At 40.8% G+C, this 18,813-nt stretch overlaps 1 protein-coding gene across 4 annotated transcripts in view; it reads right to left on the bottom strand.

Moving 5' to 3' along the window:
• LOC132542943 (inaD-like protein) overlaps positions 1 to 18,813 on the bottom strand; it is a 234,205-nt gene that overhangs the window by 169,643 nt on the left and 45,749 nt on the right. For all 4 annotated transcript variants that reach the window (XM_060206318.1, XM_060206319.1, XM_060206321.1 and 1 more), the window contains one exon: positions 5,198 to 5,394. In XM_060206318.1, the coding sequence (XP_060062301.1) occupies positions 5,198 to 5,394 (197 nt within the window). The remainder of the gene's footprint in view (positions 1 to 5,197; positions 5,395 to 18,813) is intronic.

The following is an 18,813-nucleotide window of genomic DNA, read 5'->3' as shown; positions in this document are numbered from 1 at the left end:
TAAGAAAGATTATAAATAAATCCTATATTCCTATGACAGAACCATGCCCAGACCTGTGTATTTTCTGGAACTAATTGCTTAGGGAAAGCCAGTACTCCAGTGCAGATCTCATTCCAGGCTACATGGTAATTATATGCTAATGGTTTTCAAAATTAATTCAGAACTCCCATACGGGCATCACAGTAAAGGTAAAGAAGCTAAGATTTAGTCATGCTGTCTTCTGTGGGAGTTGAGGTTTCTTGCATACAAGAACTGGCCATCGGCTGACAGAACTCACTGACAGCTCCTCCATTCTGACAACACAGTCGCATCGCAACAAAACCATCAGTGGGTGCCCAGCCCCAAACCAGTCACACCCGAGGCTCTAGCAGAGAGGCAGCGTTTCTGACTTCCAATCAGTCATAATGGAGGCCCAACCATTCTCTTTTCTGCTTCCTATAAAGAAGAGTCATCTCAGAGGTTAAAAGAAATCAGATCAATTGCAAGTAAAACGAGGCTGTGAGCAAAGTGAAAACAAGAATAATGACAGAGCAATAGAGAGAGATAATGAGTCTACGGTCAAGCTCTGAGTATAATTCAGAAATGGATACTTTGATCTTAGCTGAGGAGGGATAATAAAATAATATTCTGTGTGTGGGTAAGTAAATATGTAACTGCTGTTTTTTAATTTTTATAAATAAAGCTACTTGCAGATGATGACTCTTTTTTAAAAAAATGTTTTATTTATTTTATTTTTGAGAGAGATGCAGAGAGAGAGAGACAGACAGACAGACAGACATAGAGAGGAACACCAGAGCACTGCTCAGCTCTGGCTTATGTTTGTTTGGGGGATTGAATTTGGGACTTTTGAGCCTCAGGCATGAGAGTCTATTTGCATAACCATTTTGCTATCTCCATCACGTGTAACTTTTGCTTAATCCCAGTACTTTCATGAGTAAAATAAAAAAAGCTCAATGAAAATGCTTCCTTCACAATAAAGTGTCTTTCTTCGGTCAAATGCATTTTAACAGTTACAGGAAAGTTACTGCAATGATGGCTCTTAGCTTTCTGGTACCCATCGTTAAATCAGTTTCTTATTCTTAGTTCAAAAGCACAATGGATTTTTGTTATGCCATATATGTGTTCTTTACATAATTTAGTGAAATAACTGAAATTTCTTCTCAGTTCTTGAAAGAATCCAAGAAAATGTTCTCCGCATGAATTTATTCCTCTGTCATTGATGACCTGGAGCTTATGTGCTGAATGATTAAGCAATTTCCATTTGAAAAGGGGGAGGGGGACAGCAGGGCAGAGAGATAGCTCACTCTCTAGAGTGCAACGTTTACCATGCCTGAGGATGTGGGTTTGGCCCTTAGGTACCACATGGGAACACATGGAAAGGGGAGACTGTGGGAGTAGCAGAGTGGTGCTGTGTTGTCTCTCCGTCTCTCTCTACCTCTCTCTCTTCTGTCACTTACACACTCTGTCTGGAAAGAAGGGGGGAAAAGGGGGGGGGGGAAGGGTTCATGGAGAGCAGTGGAACTGTGGAGGCGCAAAGCCTGTTAAGAAAAAAAAAGGAGAAAGAAAAGAAGAAGAGGAGGAGGAGGAGGACAGGTGACGGTGGAGGAGAAGGAAGAGGAACAAGGGAATGAGGGCTGTCAGAAACAGCTCACTTGGATGATGTGCTGCTTTGCCATGTGCAAGACTCAGGATCAAGCTCGGCCTCCTACCACAATGAAGGACGCTTCTTTGCTGTGGTCTCTTTCATCCCCTCTCTCTCTCTCTGCCCTTCTCTAAAATAAACTAAAATACAAAATAAATAAAAGAAAGAAAGAAAGAGTGATGGTAGAGGAGAGTTATTCTTGTTCTTTGTATCTCTAAAAGAAGACAAAGTTGCTAAGTAGAAAATAAAAAAAAAAAAAAACACCAGATTTGCAAAAAGAACAGAAGGGATTCAATATGGCAAGGTGCTAATATTCTTTTCCAGCCATTGTTCTACGATCTAGTCTAGTAAAAAAAAAAAAAAATCCTGAAGTTTCTGTTTATCAGGAAGGAAATATAATTAGCAGTCACTATGTGAGATATATATATATATGTGTATATATATATATATATATATATATATATATGGTCACTTTGAAAAGACAACTAATAGCTGAACGAATTGGAATAAGTTAAAGTATGTTTTTAAGTCCAGTGTTCTTGAATTTTCTGCACAGAGTGTTGAGTTCTGTGAATGGCCTGTAAAACATTCTCCTTTCTCTACAGTTACAGCTCGTATGTTAGCTGTGTCTAACAATATGTTAGAGCAACAAAATCTTACTTCTTCTGCTGGTCTAGATCCCACTAGACATTCCATCCTGAGATTTAATAAGACAGACAGAAGAAAACTAGAATTTTCATGTTCTAAATTATAGCCTTTGGAACATTTCCACACACCGCATCAGACAGGAAATCAGTGTCTAAAGACATAGAGTAACTTGGCATATACGATTTCCTAAAATTGAAGCATCATGCATCCGGGTTCTCATGGACCTAAATATGTGGAATTTGGTAAAGAAACGCCAAGGGAACACACTAAACTGCAGTAATTAAACCATGGGTCTCGGAGCCTGTCAAGACTGAGTTCTAAACTTAGTCACTTAGTTCAGTAATACCATGTGAAGCTCTTTGTGTAATTTTAATATCTACATCATGATAACAGTACTTGAGAATACAGGCATGGGGAGGGCTGGGAGGTGGTGTACCCGGCTGAGCACAGTGTTACAATCAATACACAAGGACCCGGGTTCGAGACCCCAGTCCCCACCTACAGGAGAAAAGCTCAAGTGGTGAGGGAGGCAGTGCTGCAGGCTCACCTCCCTCTACCTCCTCTTCCCTCTCAGTTTCGCAGTCTCGGCCAATAACCAGATAGATAAGATACGTGTAAAGGGCACATATACCTTATGAATACTGAGTACAGATGTGTGTAGCTCATACGTCCAGTGCTGGAATAATTCACTAAATCTGCCTTTACCTTCATCACCACCACCACCACCACCACCATCACTTTCACCTCACCGCTGATTTAGTCTCTAAACATCAAGGACTTGAAGCAGTGACTGAATTAAGTTATATTGTTGTCTTTGATTTTGATTTATCTAATGACAGCGCTACTACTACTACCACTACCTTCACTACCACCACCACCACCATTACTATTACCCAATGTGGGTTTTTTTTTTTTTTTTTTTTTTTGCTGTTACACGACAAAGAAACGAGACAAGTGACTCCAAAAGTGATTTTTTTTTTTTTTTTGGAAACAGGTTTTGGGTGGGAAGAAAGGACTGGGACTTGGGGGCAGGGTGGTGGTACACAAATTCAAGTGCACAGATTACTATGAGAAAGGACTCTGGTCCCAGCTCTTGTTTCCTGCCTGCGGGAGGATGCTTCACGAGCTGGGAAGGAGGGGTCTGCAGAGGTCTCTCTCTCTCTCTCTCTCTCTCTCTCTCTCTCTCTCTCTCTCTTCCCGTCCCTTCTCAACTTCTATCTGTCCTATCTAATAAAAACAGGAAAAAAGAAAAAGAAAAGGAAAAAATGGCTGCTGGGAGTGGTAGATTCGTAGTACCAGTACTGAGCCCCAGTGATAACTGGTGGCCAAAAAAAGAAAGAAAATACTAGGGCGTCAATAGAAAGTGATGCAGGTCATCTCATAGTTGTGCTTGTGAGGCCAGCTTTCTCTGTGGTTATTATCAGGCAAATCAAATTCTTGATGACTGTAATTCTATACTGAGTCAGCCCAACGAGGAAATTGTAAAGTATAAAATCAGTAAGCCCCAGCCGAGAGTCTGACACTCAGTGCTGCTTGATTCTGCTTCTCCAAAGGTCCAAGTATCATGGCATTTTAACCAAGAGGCCTTAAGACAAACTGATGACCAAAGAGTAAAGGAGTCACACTGTCTGAGACTAAATTCCAGAACCACCGTTTACTTTGTGACTCCACTAGGCAAATGGGTGACAGTGGCTTTTAGCATTTATATATCAGCTGTTTTTTATTGTATAGTACAAATTTTACATGTCTGTTTTCTTCCTCTAGACTGTGAGCTATTTGGATGAAGGGACTGGATATATTATCTTTTAGTTTATGTCCAGTTCTAAGAGATATTTGGAAAGATTGGTGAATGAATGAGTAATCAAATAAGCAACTGAATATCAAGATAGTCTTGGACAGAAATTCCAATGTTTAGTTTAAGACAAGTAGAATAATCTTCTCAGACTACGGGGTTAAATCATGTAGAAGGTAGTTAGCAGAGGATTACTCAACACCACAAATTCTCTATCTTGTTCCTATATAAGGAACCTCTGTGATCTTAATCAAAAACATCAACTTCACAGGGCCAAGAGTGGTGCATCTGGTTAAGTGCAAACATTACAGTGCACAACGTCCCAGGTTTAAGCCCTTGGTCCCCGCCTGTAGGGGGAAAGCTCTACAAGTGGTGAAGTAGGGCTGCAGGTGTCTCTCTGTATTCCTCTCCCTCTCTATCTCCCCTACTCCTCTCAATTTATCTCTATCTCTTCGATCAAAACACACACACACACACACAAAAACACATCAACTATTAATTATGCCTGGACATCTAGTTTATGGGGTTTTGTTGGTTGAAAGACCTTCCAATGTATGTTAAATATCATAAACAACAAAAACAGATGAACTGAGTTAGTACAAAGTCCAAGAGAGATTTGACAAATTCGAAGCTAATATTAAATGGGTGCTATTATTTTAATATGTCTTTCCGAGATTTTACTTAAGGGTTCTTAAATTATTCTGAAACTGCCATTTTCTTAAGCAACAAATAAAATGTGTAAGCAGTAATATTTTGACTTTCCTCTAAAATTACTTTAAAAGTTGCGTGATACATAATTTTATTTATTTATTGGATAGAGACAGAGAGAAATTGAGAGAGGAGGGGGGAGATAGAGAGGAAAGAGACAGAGAGAGACACCCGCAGCCCTGCTTCACCACTTGTGAAGCTTTTCCTCTGCAGGTGGGGACCAGGGGCTTGAACCTGGATCCTTGTGCACTGTAATATGTGCACTTCACCAGGTGCACCACCACCTGACCCCAATACAAAATTTATTAATGGTCTCTTGCCCTTGTTTCCCTGTACATAATCCCCTGAATGCCTTCACTTCAAAAAGGAAGGAAAAAAAAAAAAAACCTAACAAACCCATCTCTTACCTCTAACAGTTCATCTCCAATACGCATGCGTCCGTCCAGGGCAGCAGGTCCTTCTGGGTTAATTCCCACCACAAATATGCTCATGCGTGATCTGTCTTTATTGCCAGCCAGGCTGAGTCCCAGTCCATTCTTATCCTTTTCAAGTTCAATAATGTGCAACTCTCCAGGAAGGTCTGCATATCTTTGTCTGATTTTTTCTATTAAAGGAAAAGCAGAAAGCAAGTTAACAGAGCAGTTGAGTTGATATTTCAGAGATATCAGCCTTTCGCCAACCTTACTGTGATTCCTTTGCAATGAGAATCAAGTACGTGAAGTTGTTCATAGCCTTATGTTGTGGTTACTGTTTTCCAAAGTTGTGATTCCTTTGCAATGAGAATCAAGTACGTGAAGTTGTTCATAGCCTTATGTTGTGGTTACTGTTTTCCAAAGTGGTGGTTTGGTTTTTTTTGGCCTCCAGGGTTATTGTTGGGGCTCAGTGCCTGCACCATGAATCCACTGCTCCTGAAGGCCTTCCGCCCCCCCCCCCTTTTGTTGCCCTTGTTTTTGTAGCCTTGTTGTGGTTATTACTGTTGTTGTTGATGTCGTTCGTTGTTGGACAGGGCAGAGAGAAATCGAGAGAGATGGGGGAGACAGAGAAGGGGAGAGAAAGATAGACACCTGCAGACTTGCTTCACCGCCCGTGAAGCGACTCCCCTGCAGGTGGGGAGTCGGGGTCTCGAACCGGGATCCTTAATCTGGTACTTGCGCTTTGCACCACGTGCGCTTAATCCGCTGCGCTACTGCCCGACCCCCTACAAAGTGGTTTTATCAGCAACTAAGAAAGCCAGCCTCACCCATAAAATCTTCTCCGGTTGTTTAGGTTCACAATGATTTTTCTTTTCTTTTTCTTCTTTTTTATTATTGGTGACTTAATTATTGGTTTACAAAATGACAAGGTAACAGGGAACAACTTCACACCGTACCCACAACCAGAGTTCTGGCTCCCCATTCCCTCCATTGGAAACTGCAGGAGTTCTCCCAAGGTCACAGATATGGGTTGACTATTATTTCTATATCTATCTATCTACCCACTTTTCCTCTGGTTCCTAGTGGAACTGGGTTTCAGAGCCCTCTAATCACCTTTCCCTAACACTCTTCCCCCTTTAAGAAGATGGGCCAAAATTCTCTTTGGGGTCCATGTTTTATTTTCTTACCTTCACGCAATGTGATGGGAAGCAGCCTTCCCAGTCCACCCACAAAAGGGTGGGGGAGTGTTAAGGAATATTTACTGAGCACCAGCTATGTGTCAAACTAAGTGTTTCATCATGCACACGTGTGCTGAATGACACAGACCTGCAGACATGATTCCTAACCTGACGGGCTTCCGTCCAGTAAGAGGAAACAACAACAACAACAATTAACTATATTCCTTTAAAGTATACAAAAGGCTCAAAATAATAGCCAGGCTAACAGCCCTTGTTGGAACTCTCGCATCACACTGGAAATGTCATTATAATATAGTTCATTGTTATTGTTTTCTTTTTCTTTTTTTTTTTTTGACCAAAGGAGAAAGAGATGCACTTTTATTTCTGAGTAGTAGCAAAGGTGAGGTAGGGTGTGTTGCTGCTTTTAACAACTCAGGTTGGGGGAGAGGTGTATGTATAGGCTAAGCAGGAAAAATCTTCATGACACGAGTTTCCATTCCCATTGACAGTGAAGCGGAGAATTCAAGGATGTCTCCTGAAGAGAATTTGCCATCTTAAAGTACTGTGATTTCTATTTTTCCCCTCTCTGCCACTCTCTATATAGGTGAATAAAACAAAGTGGGATGGAGTGATTAAGTGTGCATGCGTGAGGCCCTAGGTCCACCCTAAAACAACAGAATGCCGGTTTGGCTGCCAGATATGCACTAAATCTACAAATCTACCACTTATTATCCTAGGTCCCAAGTTCAAATCCAAATGCCACCATCAGCCAGAGCTGAGCAGTGCGCTGGTCTCTCTTCCGTCAGAAGAAAATATGTTAAGTATTAACAAAAGAACACAGGCTCTATGTTCCCCCATCAATTCCTTTGTTATCTTCTGAACTGTAACAGTGCCAGGTATAGAATCAACCACAATAATAACGTAATATATGCTTACTAAAAACATATATGACTAATTTTCAATGTCTTCTTCAGTTGCTATGCCACACTTTCTACCAATCACACAAGTGATTTGAAATCTAAAAGTATTAGACATAACTTATTTTCCAAAGACAATCTATCCTTTCACCTAAAAAGTTGATTGGCTTCTTTTTCCATTTGTATTCAAAAATAACAAAATCCATTAGAATAATGGATAAAGAAATTAATACAGGAACATTATCTTTTAAAATCCACTCTACTAAATGACAGAAACCCGAAACACAGAAGGCTTTATAGTTTCTTTCTTTCTTTCTTTATCTCTTTCTTTCTTTCTTTCTTTCTTTCTTTTAGTGCATCATAAAGCAGAAAGAGTAATATAGGATATGTGCTCTTTGGTCTTCTGTCAAATTTTCATGCCTCAGAATTTGAGTTATCCTATACTTATAACCAGTAAGAAATTAAAATATGCCAGATTAAACTTTTCAGTTAAATTAAAAGTGATGCTGTCATTATATCATGGAATTACAGACTTTTGACTCAGGTAAAACAAGCAGACAAATCAAATTGTCTTCTCGTACAATATGCCCTCTTCTTGAACTCAATCTTCTAAAGAAATGAAGATCTTGTATAAGACGATGAAGCTAATTCATAAATAGAAACTAAAGTTTTCTAGTATGTAGGTCAATTTTTATCAATAATATTTGAAAGAATAAAAATGACTTCAAATTTCTCTGATATGTTCATTCTAATTGATGATGAGGATGATGATTTTTCTTTCTTTTTGTCTTCTTTTTCTGTCTTTCTTTCTTTCTTTTTTTTTTTTTTTTTTAACCATGGTGATACTAGGACTGAATCTGGAAACTTTGGTGCTTTAGGCATGAACTTTTTTTTTTTTTTTTTTTTGGGCATACTATTTCCCCAGCCCCAGAAAAGATGTTTTTAGAATGATTATAATGCCTCTTTCACATGAAGGAAGCATTTCCCAGTTCACTGTGCCACTGAATTCTCGCTCATAAACACCATGATTCACAGGTGACTAGACTACTGTTTGGGTCAGGTCTGCAGAACACAAGTGCTGTGTCCTCTTCACACGCCAGTCATCTCTGAGAGTTACCTGTGAGAGTGGTACAATTTTACATAAAAGGCTCCCCCAAGGTAGCAAAAAGAATGGTTCCCAGGCTTAGTCTTCTTAGATCAGTTGCCAGGATAGCTACTTCAAATGCATCCTTCTAAGCTATGAAAACAAAACCATGGCAGGATTCCACCAGCTGAGATGCTGAGACTGTTGAGTTTAAGGTGATGTTTCAGAGCAGAGTGAAGTTTTCTTTGTAACAAACAATCTGAGAATTCTCCTGGACACTTAGGTCTATAAGTAACAATCTCCCCATGCAATGCAAACATTGTTTCCACAGCACTCCTGACATTGAACCATACAGCTAACAGACAACAAAATTTAAGACAGTCGTTCAGTACGCCCTTCATGAGACTAATCTAATATGGAGATTATGAGTGGTTCCGCAGCTATGACTCAGAATTAAGTAAGAGACTTGTTTTGACTATGTAATAAGTTACTTTAGAATCTCAGTCCTTCTCCTGTAACTTATTCCCTGAGACTGCCTCCCTCCCACTCTAACCTCAGACACTTCTGTAATTTTCTTTATCAATTGTGTCTGCTCAGTAGGTATAATAGGAGACTTAGAATTCTAAAATGAAAGAAGAAAAAACTAAGTATTAGGGAGAAAGCGGACCTGAACTCCAATTTGTGAAAATGTAAGATAGTGCATACCAGTCTATTTACAAAACTTAGAAATCAGTGATGAAGCCACAGAGTTCTTCCAGTGCAGTACAAAGTCAGCACAAAACAGTTCCTCAGCATCAGACATATGGCTCCAGCCACAGGGGAACCCACACTGCTTGGAGTCACTCTAAGGACTACTGAGAATTGTCCCCACGGTATCCAGTGGGTAGGGAAAGGATAAGTGGCAAGAAAATGGACAGAAAGACTTTTCTTTTTTAATTTTTTAAAAAATTATCTTTATTTGCTTATTGGATAGAAACAGCCAGAAATTGAGATGAGGGGGGAGATAGGGAGAGAAAAGAGACATCTGCAGCCCTACTTCTCCACTCGTGAAGCTTTTCCCCTGCAGCTGTGGGCTGGGACACTCAAGCCCAGGTCCTTGTGCACTGTAACATGTGTGCTACCACTTGCCCTGAGAAAGATTTTCTTAAAACACTTTAGCTTCACTGAAAATATGTCAAATATGGCTAAAATTATTATTTTGCTTCCAGGGTTATTGCTGGGGCTCAGTGCCTGCACTATGAATCCACTGTTCCTGGAGGCCATTTTCCCCCATTTTGTTGCCCTTGTTATTGTATTGTTATTGTTGTTGCATAGGACAGAGAAAAATCGAGGGAGGAAGGGAAGGCAGAGTGGGGTGAGAAAGATAGACACCTGCAGACCTGCTTCACCGCTTGTAAAGTGACTCTCCTTATGCTGGTCCTTGTCCTTGGTGCCATGTGCACTTAACCTGCTGCGCTACTGCCCGGCCCCCTAAAATTATTTATTTATTTATTTATTTTATTTATTTGAAGTCAAGAGGGTTCTCCGCTAAAATTAATAAAGAAAGAAGGAAAGGGGGAAATAAAAAGAGAATTCATTGTGCTTCCTGCACACAGAGATTATATAAGTACTAACTTTTAGCAACAAAATATTAAAAGTTTTATAATGCTGCAGGATTCTGTTATGCCTCTTGCTGTATATCTGTATTTAACAGCCAATCTTTATACTGATTTTCTGACTTTCACAGTGAGTCAAGTGAAAGTAGTGTCTACCTCAATAACCTACAAGCCCTTCCGTGTCTAAACAAAACCAGAGGTTAGAAGATAAGTAACTCACTTCTTTTGGCACAAGATTTGATTCCAGTATCCCTGAATAAACATCAACCAAAATAACTGGAGAGCTAGAAGTCTTTTTGACTCAGCTGAATAGTCATGCTTGTTTTAAACATGGATTTTTGTGCTGCATAACAATGTTATCAGGAGAAAGGAATCCCAAGTTGCTCATAATTCTGTATCAAAGCATCAGTGCCTATTCCTTGCCCAGGAGAGTCAATAAGATTTCTCCAGCACAGTCTCAGGGTATCATCACAGGATATTAGGTGTTGCTAAGTAACAGAGCCTTTTCTCCCAAGAAGAAATTTAATCCATGTCACTGCCCAATGTTTTAATAGACAGTGTTCAACACACCAGAATAAAAACCCAATGCAATGTCTGAAGCATTTAGTTACCTGGTCTGTTTTTCAAATAAGAATGAGTGATACAAAAAAAAAAAAAAAAGAATGAGTGATACAGAGAAAAGATTTAGATACATTTCCCTATATACTGTCTATACAATAATCAAATTATGATAAGCAATAAGCATCTTAATCTAATTTTTTTTTTAGTAGTAACCAACTTCTAATTCTCTGAAAGTAGACTTAAAAAGCAAAAATACATGCAAGACCCTACCATAAAGCAGTGATGGTAGGGAATGCCCCAGTCTCCAAAGGGAGGCTGGGGTCTCCTGCCCTGCCACTCAAGGAAGACGGGTCCTGAAATGAGTGTAGCCTGCAGTGTTCCCAGCTGTGACCATGAGCTGAAAGCTCAGATCAACAGGGACTCAGAAGTTACACAGGCTCTTGTGCTAAACATAAAGATACATATGGGGGGTGGGGGGGAAGCGGGGCTGCAGGTGTCTCTCTGTCTCTTGCCTTCTCTATCTCCCCTTCCCTCTCAATTTCTGGTTGTCTGTAGCCAATAAACAAAGATTAAAAAAAGATATATATGGGCTCTGGGTTGAGCGGATGGAGTAGTTCACTGTATTCATAGAATGGGAGCTACTTTCTGCCCTAATCCAGTTTTCTAGACCTTTTCTCTACTCTGACACTGTTTTCTCAAACAGTATCTTTATCCAACTCCATGTTAGCTATCAAACTCGGGCAGAAACTACTATAGTTGTGGGCCCCTAGAAACATGCCTAAAATGGACTTCCTAGCTTCCTTTCACCCTTAGATCCCTATTCTCATCTGCTCTGTTCCTACTTTATGGTTTGCTCATTAACCATTTTGTCTCACTTTATATCCTGCCACCTTCCAGACACCAAGTTGTAGATGCTACCATGATTCCATCCTGACTTCACTGGGCAGACAACCTCACCCATATGTCCTGGAACCTCATCTCTCAAGTCCTCTCTTTCCCTGCATGCCACACATAATCCCATTACTACATCCAAATGTCCCTCCCTTTTTCCTCCTCTATCTCCAGGTCCTGATGGAGCTGGAGTTCAGAGCCCTGTTTTCCTCTTCCTCCTATCATTTCTCCCCCACTGGGAGTATGGATCAAAATTGTTTTTGGGGTATAAAAGGTGGGAGTTCTAGTTTCCGTGTTGTTTCTCTGCCAGACATGGGTGTTGGCAGGTTGACCAATACCCCAGTCCTCCCTCCCTCCCTCCCTTCCTTTCTCTCTCTCATAAGGCCCCTGGAATCTCAGAGTGATGTTCTGATTTTCTCTGTATTGTTTTAATTTTAGTATATGTTTGAGGACACAATGTTCTTTCTCTCTCTTGATCTTCTGTTCATAAATAAAATCTTTAGGAAAAAAAAATCATTATGATTACTTCCTTAAGGGGACACAGAGTGAGAATAAACAGCCTCATGTAGTAGTGGAAATATACCTGCCAAGTAATCATTTCATCATATGGATGATAAAACAGAGATTCATGGAAAGTATGGAACTTCCCCCCCCCCAAACAAACTCAGTAACGTGATTCTGGGGTTCAGATTTGAATCTCACTGCAAAATCCATACGCTTACCCAGGACTCACGAAGCTACAAAGAAGCATGTTCTGGCAAGACAGAAAGCAGCTTCAGTCCTTTTGGGATTTATTATCTAGAGAAACATATGGGAGGTCTATCAGCAACTCCCAGAGCCTAGTTTTGGGAAGGTCTAATTTCACAACAGTAAACATCGAATGACTTGAGGAGGGGAGAAACGCAAATAGCAAGACCAAGAGGAAGACTATAAAAATACAAGAGTGGAGGGCGGGGGGAGGGAGAGGCAAAGAAAGCATATGAGGATAGGAAACAACTTGACAGATCAGGCTGTAAGGTCTGTGGAGTGTGTTTATGTTCCAGATAAAGGAAGGAGAAGGATAGCAAGAAAACTGAGCTCTGATCCTCAGAGACCTGCACAAAGAAGGGACAATGGGCTGGTTGGGGATGGCTCTACCTTGACGGAATCTCAAGAGCGAGGGAGAATTAAGTGTGAAATTGCTATCTGATAATGGAAAAGTAGATGAAACTGTCGCTTGCTGTGGCGGCACAACGCAGAAAAAGGAGGTTTGGAGCAGAAAGGAAACACAATCCTTTATTCACATGGGGACCTCAGGGTTGGGGTGGGAACGCGGCAGTTGGGGCCAGCCTCCTGCTACGTGCCACACCCTTCCATCACTGAGGGGAATCACCGAGGTGAAAAGCAGGCAAGAGAGCAAGGTGCAGAAGAAGAAGAGCTTTTATGGGAATAGCTCTTGTGAGAATGGGAAGGGGGAGGAGTAACCAAAGCACTGCAACTATGGCAGGGAATTGACAATGCCTTGAGGGCACAACATGGTGGAACAGGGGCTCCGGGAATGTCCCAACCCAACTCTCGGCAGGAACTAGCAATAGCCTGAGGGGACAACATGGCAGATGTGACTGCATCTGCACAATTTCCCAGCATGAAACGCTTTGAGTGTTTAAGGGTGAAGTACTATTCTGCCAGGGGAATGATGGCCCAGGAGAAGAAAAGAGAACCTGGCCAAGATGGGTAGAGAGTGGATATAAACATGTCAGCCATAATTGTGAGAGAAATCCATGGAGTCAGAGAAGAGAGAGAGCTAACTACACTTCATTCATTCACTCATTCCTATCTATATCTATACTTATGCCTATGTGTCTCCACTGCACAGAGTAGGGCATTAAGCTATGTTCCAGGGATACTAAGGATGAATTGAAGAGAAAGGAACGAGGCTGAATTCAAACTATCCAAAAGAACAAGGAGCTTCGAACGTGACTGGGGTCTTCTTCACTCGCATGGTCAACACACACAGACACACTCCAAGTAAGGTAACTGAACTGAAGCACAGGTACTTGTCTGCCTGAGATCATAACCCCCAGCAACACAAATGTCAGAATGATGTTCTATTTTTCTTTCCTCCTCTTTTATTACTATTATTATTTTATTTTTTAAATTATCTTTATTTATTTATTGGATAGAGACAGCCAGAAATCAAAAGGGAAGGGGAGGTACAGAGAGGAAGAGAGACAGAGAGACACCTGCAGCACTTCTTCACCACTCGTGAAGGTTTCCCCCTGCAGGTGGGGACTGGGGACTCGAACCTGGATCCTTGCGCATTGTAACTTGTGCGCTCAACTAGGTGTGCCACTACCTGGCCCCTCTCCCTCTTTTATTAATAAATGACTCTTAAGAATTCTTTTTAGCGGGAGTCAGGTGGTAGCGCAGCGGGTTAAGCACACGCGGCGCAAAGCACAAGGACCAGGGTATGGATCCCAGTTCAAGCCCCCGGCCCCCCACCTGCAGGGGAGTCACTTCACAGGCATGAAGCAGGTCTGCAGGTGTCTGTCTTTCTCTCTCCCTCTCTGCCTTCCCCTCCTCTCTCCATTTCTCTCTGTCCTATCCAACAATGACGACATCAATAACAACAATAACTACAACAACAATGAAAAACAATAAGGGCAACAAAAGGGAAAATAAATAAATAACAAAAGGGAAAATAAATAAATAAACATTAAAAAGTCTTTAAAAAATTATTTTTAGCTTGGAGATAGATGGGGTTGTCAGCAAACTCATGATGCATTTTTGCACTGGAAAACATAGAAACATGCCAAGACTTATCTGACAACCCAACAAATCAGTCCAGGGTGTTCACAATCAAGGACACAAAAGACCACAGAGGTTAATCATAACTAAAGTCAGAATTAGGAGTGAAATTCAACAAAACTCTGTTCAGTTTACTTTCACTCTATGAATAAATCCTCATCTACTGAGGCAATCAGACCAAGTCTAAAATGATGCCCGACTTCCTCAGGACAAGCTGGAGCTGGCGTTTACCTCTGTTTGGGGCTTTGTTCTGTTTTAAGTTCAGGCTAAAAGAAGTTTCTACTGCAGGCAAAAATCCTCTTTGGATAAGATGACCATTGACCATTGACCATTGAAAGCTGTGCCTTTGTTCAAGATATCTTCTGACTTCTTACGGGCCACTGTATTCCTTAAACTGGAACATTCCCACCCATCCATGGACTTCCATGTTCCACCCAGCCCTTTCTGTCATTATTAAAAATAGGGGAATTTTTTTTTTTTGCATGCCCTCACTGGACTAAACATCTCTTTTTTCTTTTTCTATCCTTTGTACAACTTAAGAGTTTTTTTTTTTTTGAAGGTGATTACAGGAAATGCAAATGCTTTTGACCCCTTCTCAGAATTTAAAGACTTCATCTTCCTTGTTTTAATTTCTGGTCAGTGGTACAGTCCCTGTAGATCTTAAACTCTGCTGTCATGGCTGTGTTGCTGCAGCTGAACTGGAACTGAGTGGCTGTCTTCTGTGAGCAATGAGTCTAACCTGTCAGGTCCTAATAACTGCCTAGTCTGGGAGACCAGGAGAGGTATCCTGGTCAAGATGGCATGCTGAGTTAGTTTGTATATGTGTGTACATCAGTGACATGAAGTGACTTACTTTAAAGTCATGAAAGACTGTTTTAAGACCCCAGTGGAATCATCTGAAATCAGAACAGAAGTAAAAATTTAGTTTTTTAAAAAAATTTTTAATCTTTATTTATTTATTGGATAGAGACAGCCAGATATCAAGAGGGAAGGGGGTCATAGAGAGGGAGAGACACAGAGAGACACCTGCAGCACTGCTTCACCACTCGCAAAGCTTTCCCCCTGCAGGTGAGGACCGGGGTCTCGTACCTGGGTCTCATACCTGGGTCCTTGCACATTGTGATACGTGCACTCAATCAGGTGCGCCACCACCCAGCCCCTAAGTAAAAATTTAATGAGAGAGATACAAAGATAGATAGACAGACAGATAGAACACTGTTCAGTTCTGGTTTATGGTAGTGCTAGGGACTGAATCTGGGACCTCAGAGCTACTGGCATGCAAGTCTACTGCAGAATCATCACACTGTTCCTCAAGCCCAAAATCTTTCTTTTCTAGGGTCCTCTCATTCCTAGCTCCCAACAACCCCTGTCCCCCTCAAAAAAAAAGCCCCCTCATAGTTTGAACCTAGGTGTCAGAATAGCGCAGCTGTGATCATCTCTCCAAATTTATTGGGTGACATTTCATCTGTTTTTTTTGAGGGGGACAGGGGATGTTGGGAGCTAGGAATGAGAGGACCCTAGAAATCATTTATCTACAGAGAACGGCTTTGAGCACGCACTCGAGATACAAGGTTGTGAAGGTTATGAGACGTACACGCCACCTAGCTCTTGAGGCCTGAAGCATGGAAGTGCATGTTGTTTGTCACAGAAATGAGGAGTTGAAGCAAGAGTGTCCCATAGGCAAAAGTCTGATCATAACCACACTTTCTTTTTTTATTTTATTTTTAAATTTCTTTATTCCCTTTTGTTGCCCTTGTTGTTTTATTATTGTCGTTGTTAGGACAGAGAGAAATGGAGATCAGCCGATCTTGGATGGACCTTGAAAGATTCATGTTAAGTGAAATAAGTCAGAAACAGAAGGATGAATATGGGATGATCTCACTCTCAGGCAGAAGTTGAAAAACAAGATCAGAAAAGAAAACACAAGTAGAACCTGAACTGGAATTGGCATATTGCACCAAAGTAAAAGACTCTGAGGGGGGGTGGGGTGGGGAGAATACAGGTCCAAGAAGGATGACAGAGGACCTAGTGGGGGTTGTATTGTTCTGTGGAAAACTGGGAAATGTTATGCACATACAAACTATTGTATTTACTGTTGAATGGAAAACACTAATTCCCCAATAAAGAAATAAAAAGAAGATAAAAATCCAAATAACTAGTACATAAAGAAAAAAAAAAGAAATGCCTGTAAACAAAGTATGAATAAGGGTTTCATTATTATTAAACTCAGATTTTTGCTTCATCTTGAGAGAAACTAGTGCACAATCTTTTGAGTTTAACAACTGTAGTAAGAAAAGCTACAAGTAATTTTAAAAACACTCCTTACAGTCATTTGTTGTACATTTTAAATATCTGGAGAATGAAGAATACGGCTCTCTAGTCACTATAAAAGCATTGAATTGCAAGCTCATTATGATTATAGCAGAGAAGAAATGTTTGTAGCTGGGCTGATTTTGCTTTCAGGTCATTACTCAGTCATGCAGTGAAGCTCAACAAAAGTACCACACTAGCAACAGATTGTGGTAATCAGCAGGAGCACTGACTGCATTAAGGTATGCCATTATATTTTCTGGAGGGGGAGAAATGGCTGTTTTCAATAATTAAAGCAAATGACAGTGGAATGTAAAAAAAAGAAAAAAGAAAAAGAAAGAAAGAATGAACTGTAACATATCCGTCAAGTTTACCTGGTCTTTTCAGTGACTGATCACTTTGGAAGCTAACTTCCATCTGCAAGCCTGTTTTAGGAAGCCATCTGGGTATGTTCCCCAAGACTCTGTTATATACATATAGGTTCCAAGAACCAACATTGCACAGTTCAGGCAGGAAGCAGAATCCTAGCAGAGAGCTGACAATATTTTTTGTAGTCTTCAGTTGTTTACTGCTCATGTATCCCTCTATTAGGAGAGAAGAAACTACCTCTGTTTTGTTAAGTAGAGTACTGGTCCAGAATACATATAGCATAAATATAAATTCTTTATTCTTGAGGCCGGGTGGTGGTGCACCTGGTTAAGCACTCACATTACAGTGTGCAAGGACCCAGGTTCAAGCCCCTGGTCCCCACCTGCAGGGGGGGGAAGCTTCACAAGTGGTGAAGCAGGGCTGCAGGTGTCTCTCTCTCTTTATTTATTTATTTTCCCTTTTGTTGCCCTTTTTTTTCTTGTTGTAGTTATTGTTCTTGTTATTGATGTCATCGTCGTTAGGTAAGACATAGAGAAATGGAGAAAGGAGGGGGAAGACAGAGAGGCAGAGAGAAAAATAGACACCTGCAGACCTGCTTCATCGCCTGTGAAGGGACCCCCTTTCAGGTGGGGAGCTGGAGGTTAGAACCAGGATCCTTATGCCGGTCCTTGCACTTTGGGTCACATGCACTTAACTCGCTGAGCTACCACCTGCCTCCCATCTCTCTCTTCTATCACTCCCTCCCCCCTCAGTTTCTGGCTATCTCTATCCAACAAGTAAATAAAGATAATACAAAAAAAAAATCTGTTTAAAAAATAAATTCTTTATTCTCTAAAATAGTCAAGAAACCAAAACTAGGTCAACAGAACCTTCTAAAGAGCAGAATCTTATTTCCTTACGATTAAGTTATAATAGATGGCTGTAAGATTAAACTGAGAACAAGATTTCTAAATAATATATCTATTCCCCACTATTATTATAAACACTAATTTTTAAGAGATGCTATATATATCCTCATAGCAGCATTAGTCATAATAGCTAAAACAGGGACTCAGTCTAAAAGCCTGCCAACAGATATTGGGTAATGAAGCTATGTGGAGAGAGAGAGGTGACCCCTCTCTTTTTACTTCCCAGACAGCTACAATTCTGGTCTGGGTTGCTGAAGATAGTGTCTTCCTGGTCCGGCGATGATGGAAGGATAAGAAGTAATGCAAAGAGCAATGAAAGGAATATAGACACCTGAAACCACTCAGTGTCTATTGTAAAGTCATATCTGTGATACGAACCTGTGTGCTCTCAAGTGCTCTAGAGTAAATTATCAGTTGAGGATTTCTTCCCTCTCAGTAAGGAGTTAATCCTAAATATATCTTTATCTTCCTCTTGTGATCTAACAGCTAGCTTACTCTCCCTGAGCAATAGGGTGAGTACATAATTCCTTTGCCTCAGGAGTTTTAATAGTCTATTGACCACTGCAAGAGTATTCCTATTCACAATCACACCGTATTATACTAAGAATCTTTTTAAAAATTTTAATTAATTTTATTAGTGACTTAATAATGATCAATAATATTGTGGGATACAATTCCCACCACCAGAGTTCAGTATCCCATCCCCTCCATTGGAAATTTCCTTTTTCTCTATCCCTCTGGGAGCATGGACCCAGGATCTCTGTGGGGTGCAGAAGGTGGAAGGTCTGGCTTCTGCAATTGCTTCTGCGCTGGACATGGGTGTTGGCAGGTGGATTCATATGCCCAGCCTGTTTCTATCTTTCCCTAGTGAGGCAGGGCTCCGGGGAGGTGGGGCACCAGGACACATCGGTGAGGTCCATAAATCTTATCTAATTATCCTACTCATCTAGGGTTATTTGCCTTATGTCTCCTTTGTCAATTGTAAAGCTTCTGTGTACAAAGAAAAAATA

Source organism: Erinaceus europaeus, chromosome 13 (genome assembly GCF_950295315.1).
Source record: "Erinaceus europaeus chromosome 13, mEriEur2.1, whole genome shotgun sequence".
Taxonomy (NCBI): Eukaryota; Metazoa; Chordata; class Mammalia; order Eulipotyphla; family Erinaceidae; genus Erinaceus; species Erinaceus europaeus.
Note: the sequence above shows the minus strand (reverse complement) of the source record. Positions and strands in the feature narration are given on the sequence as shown.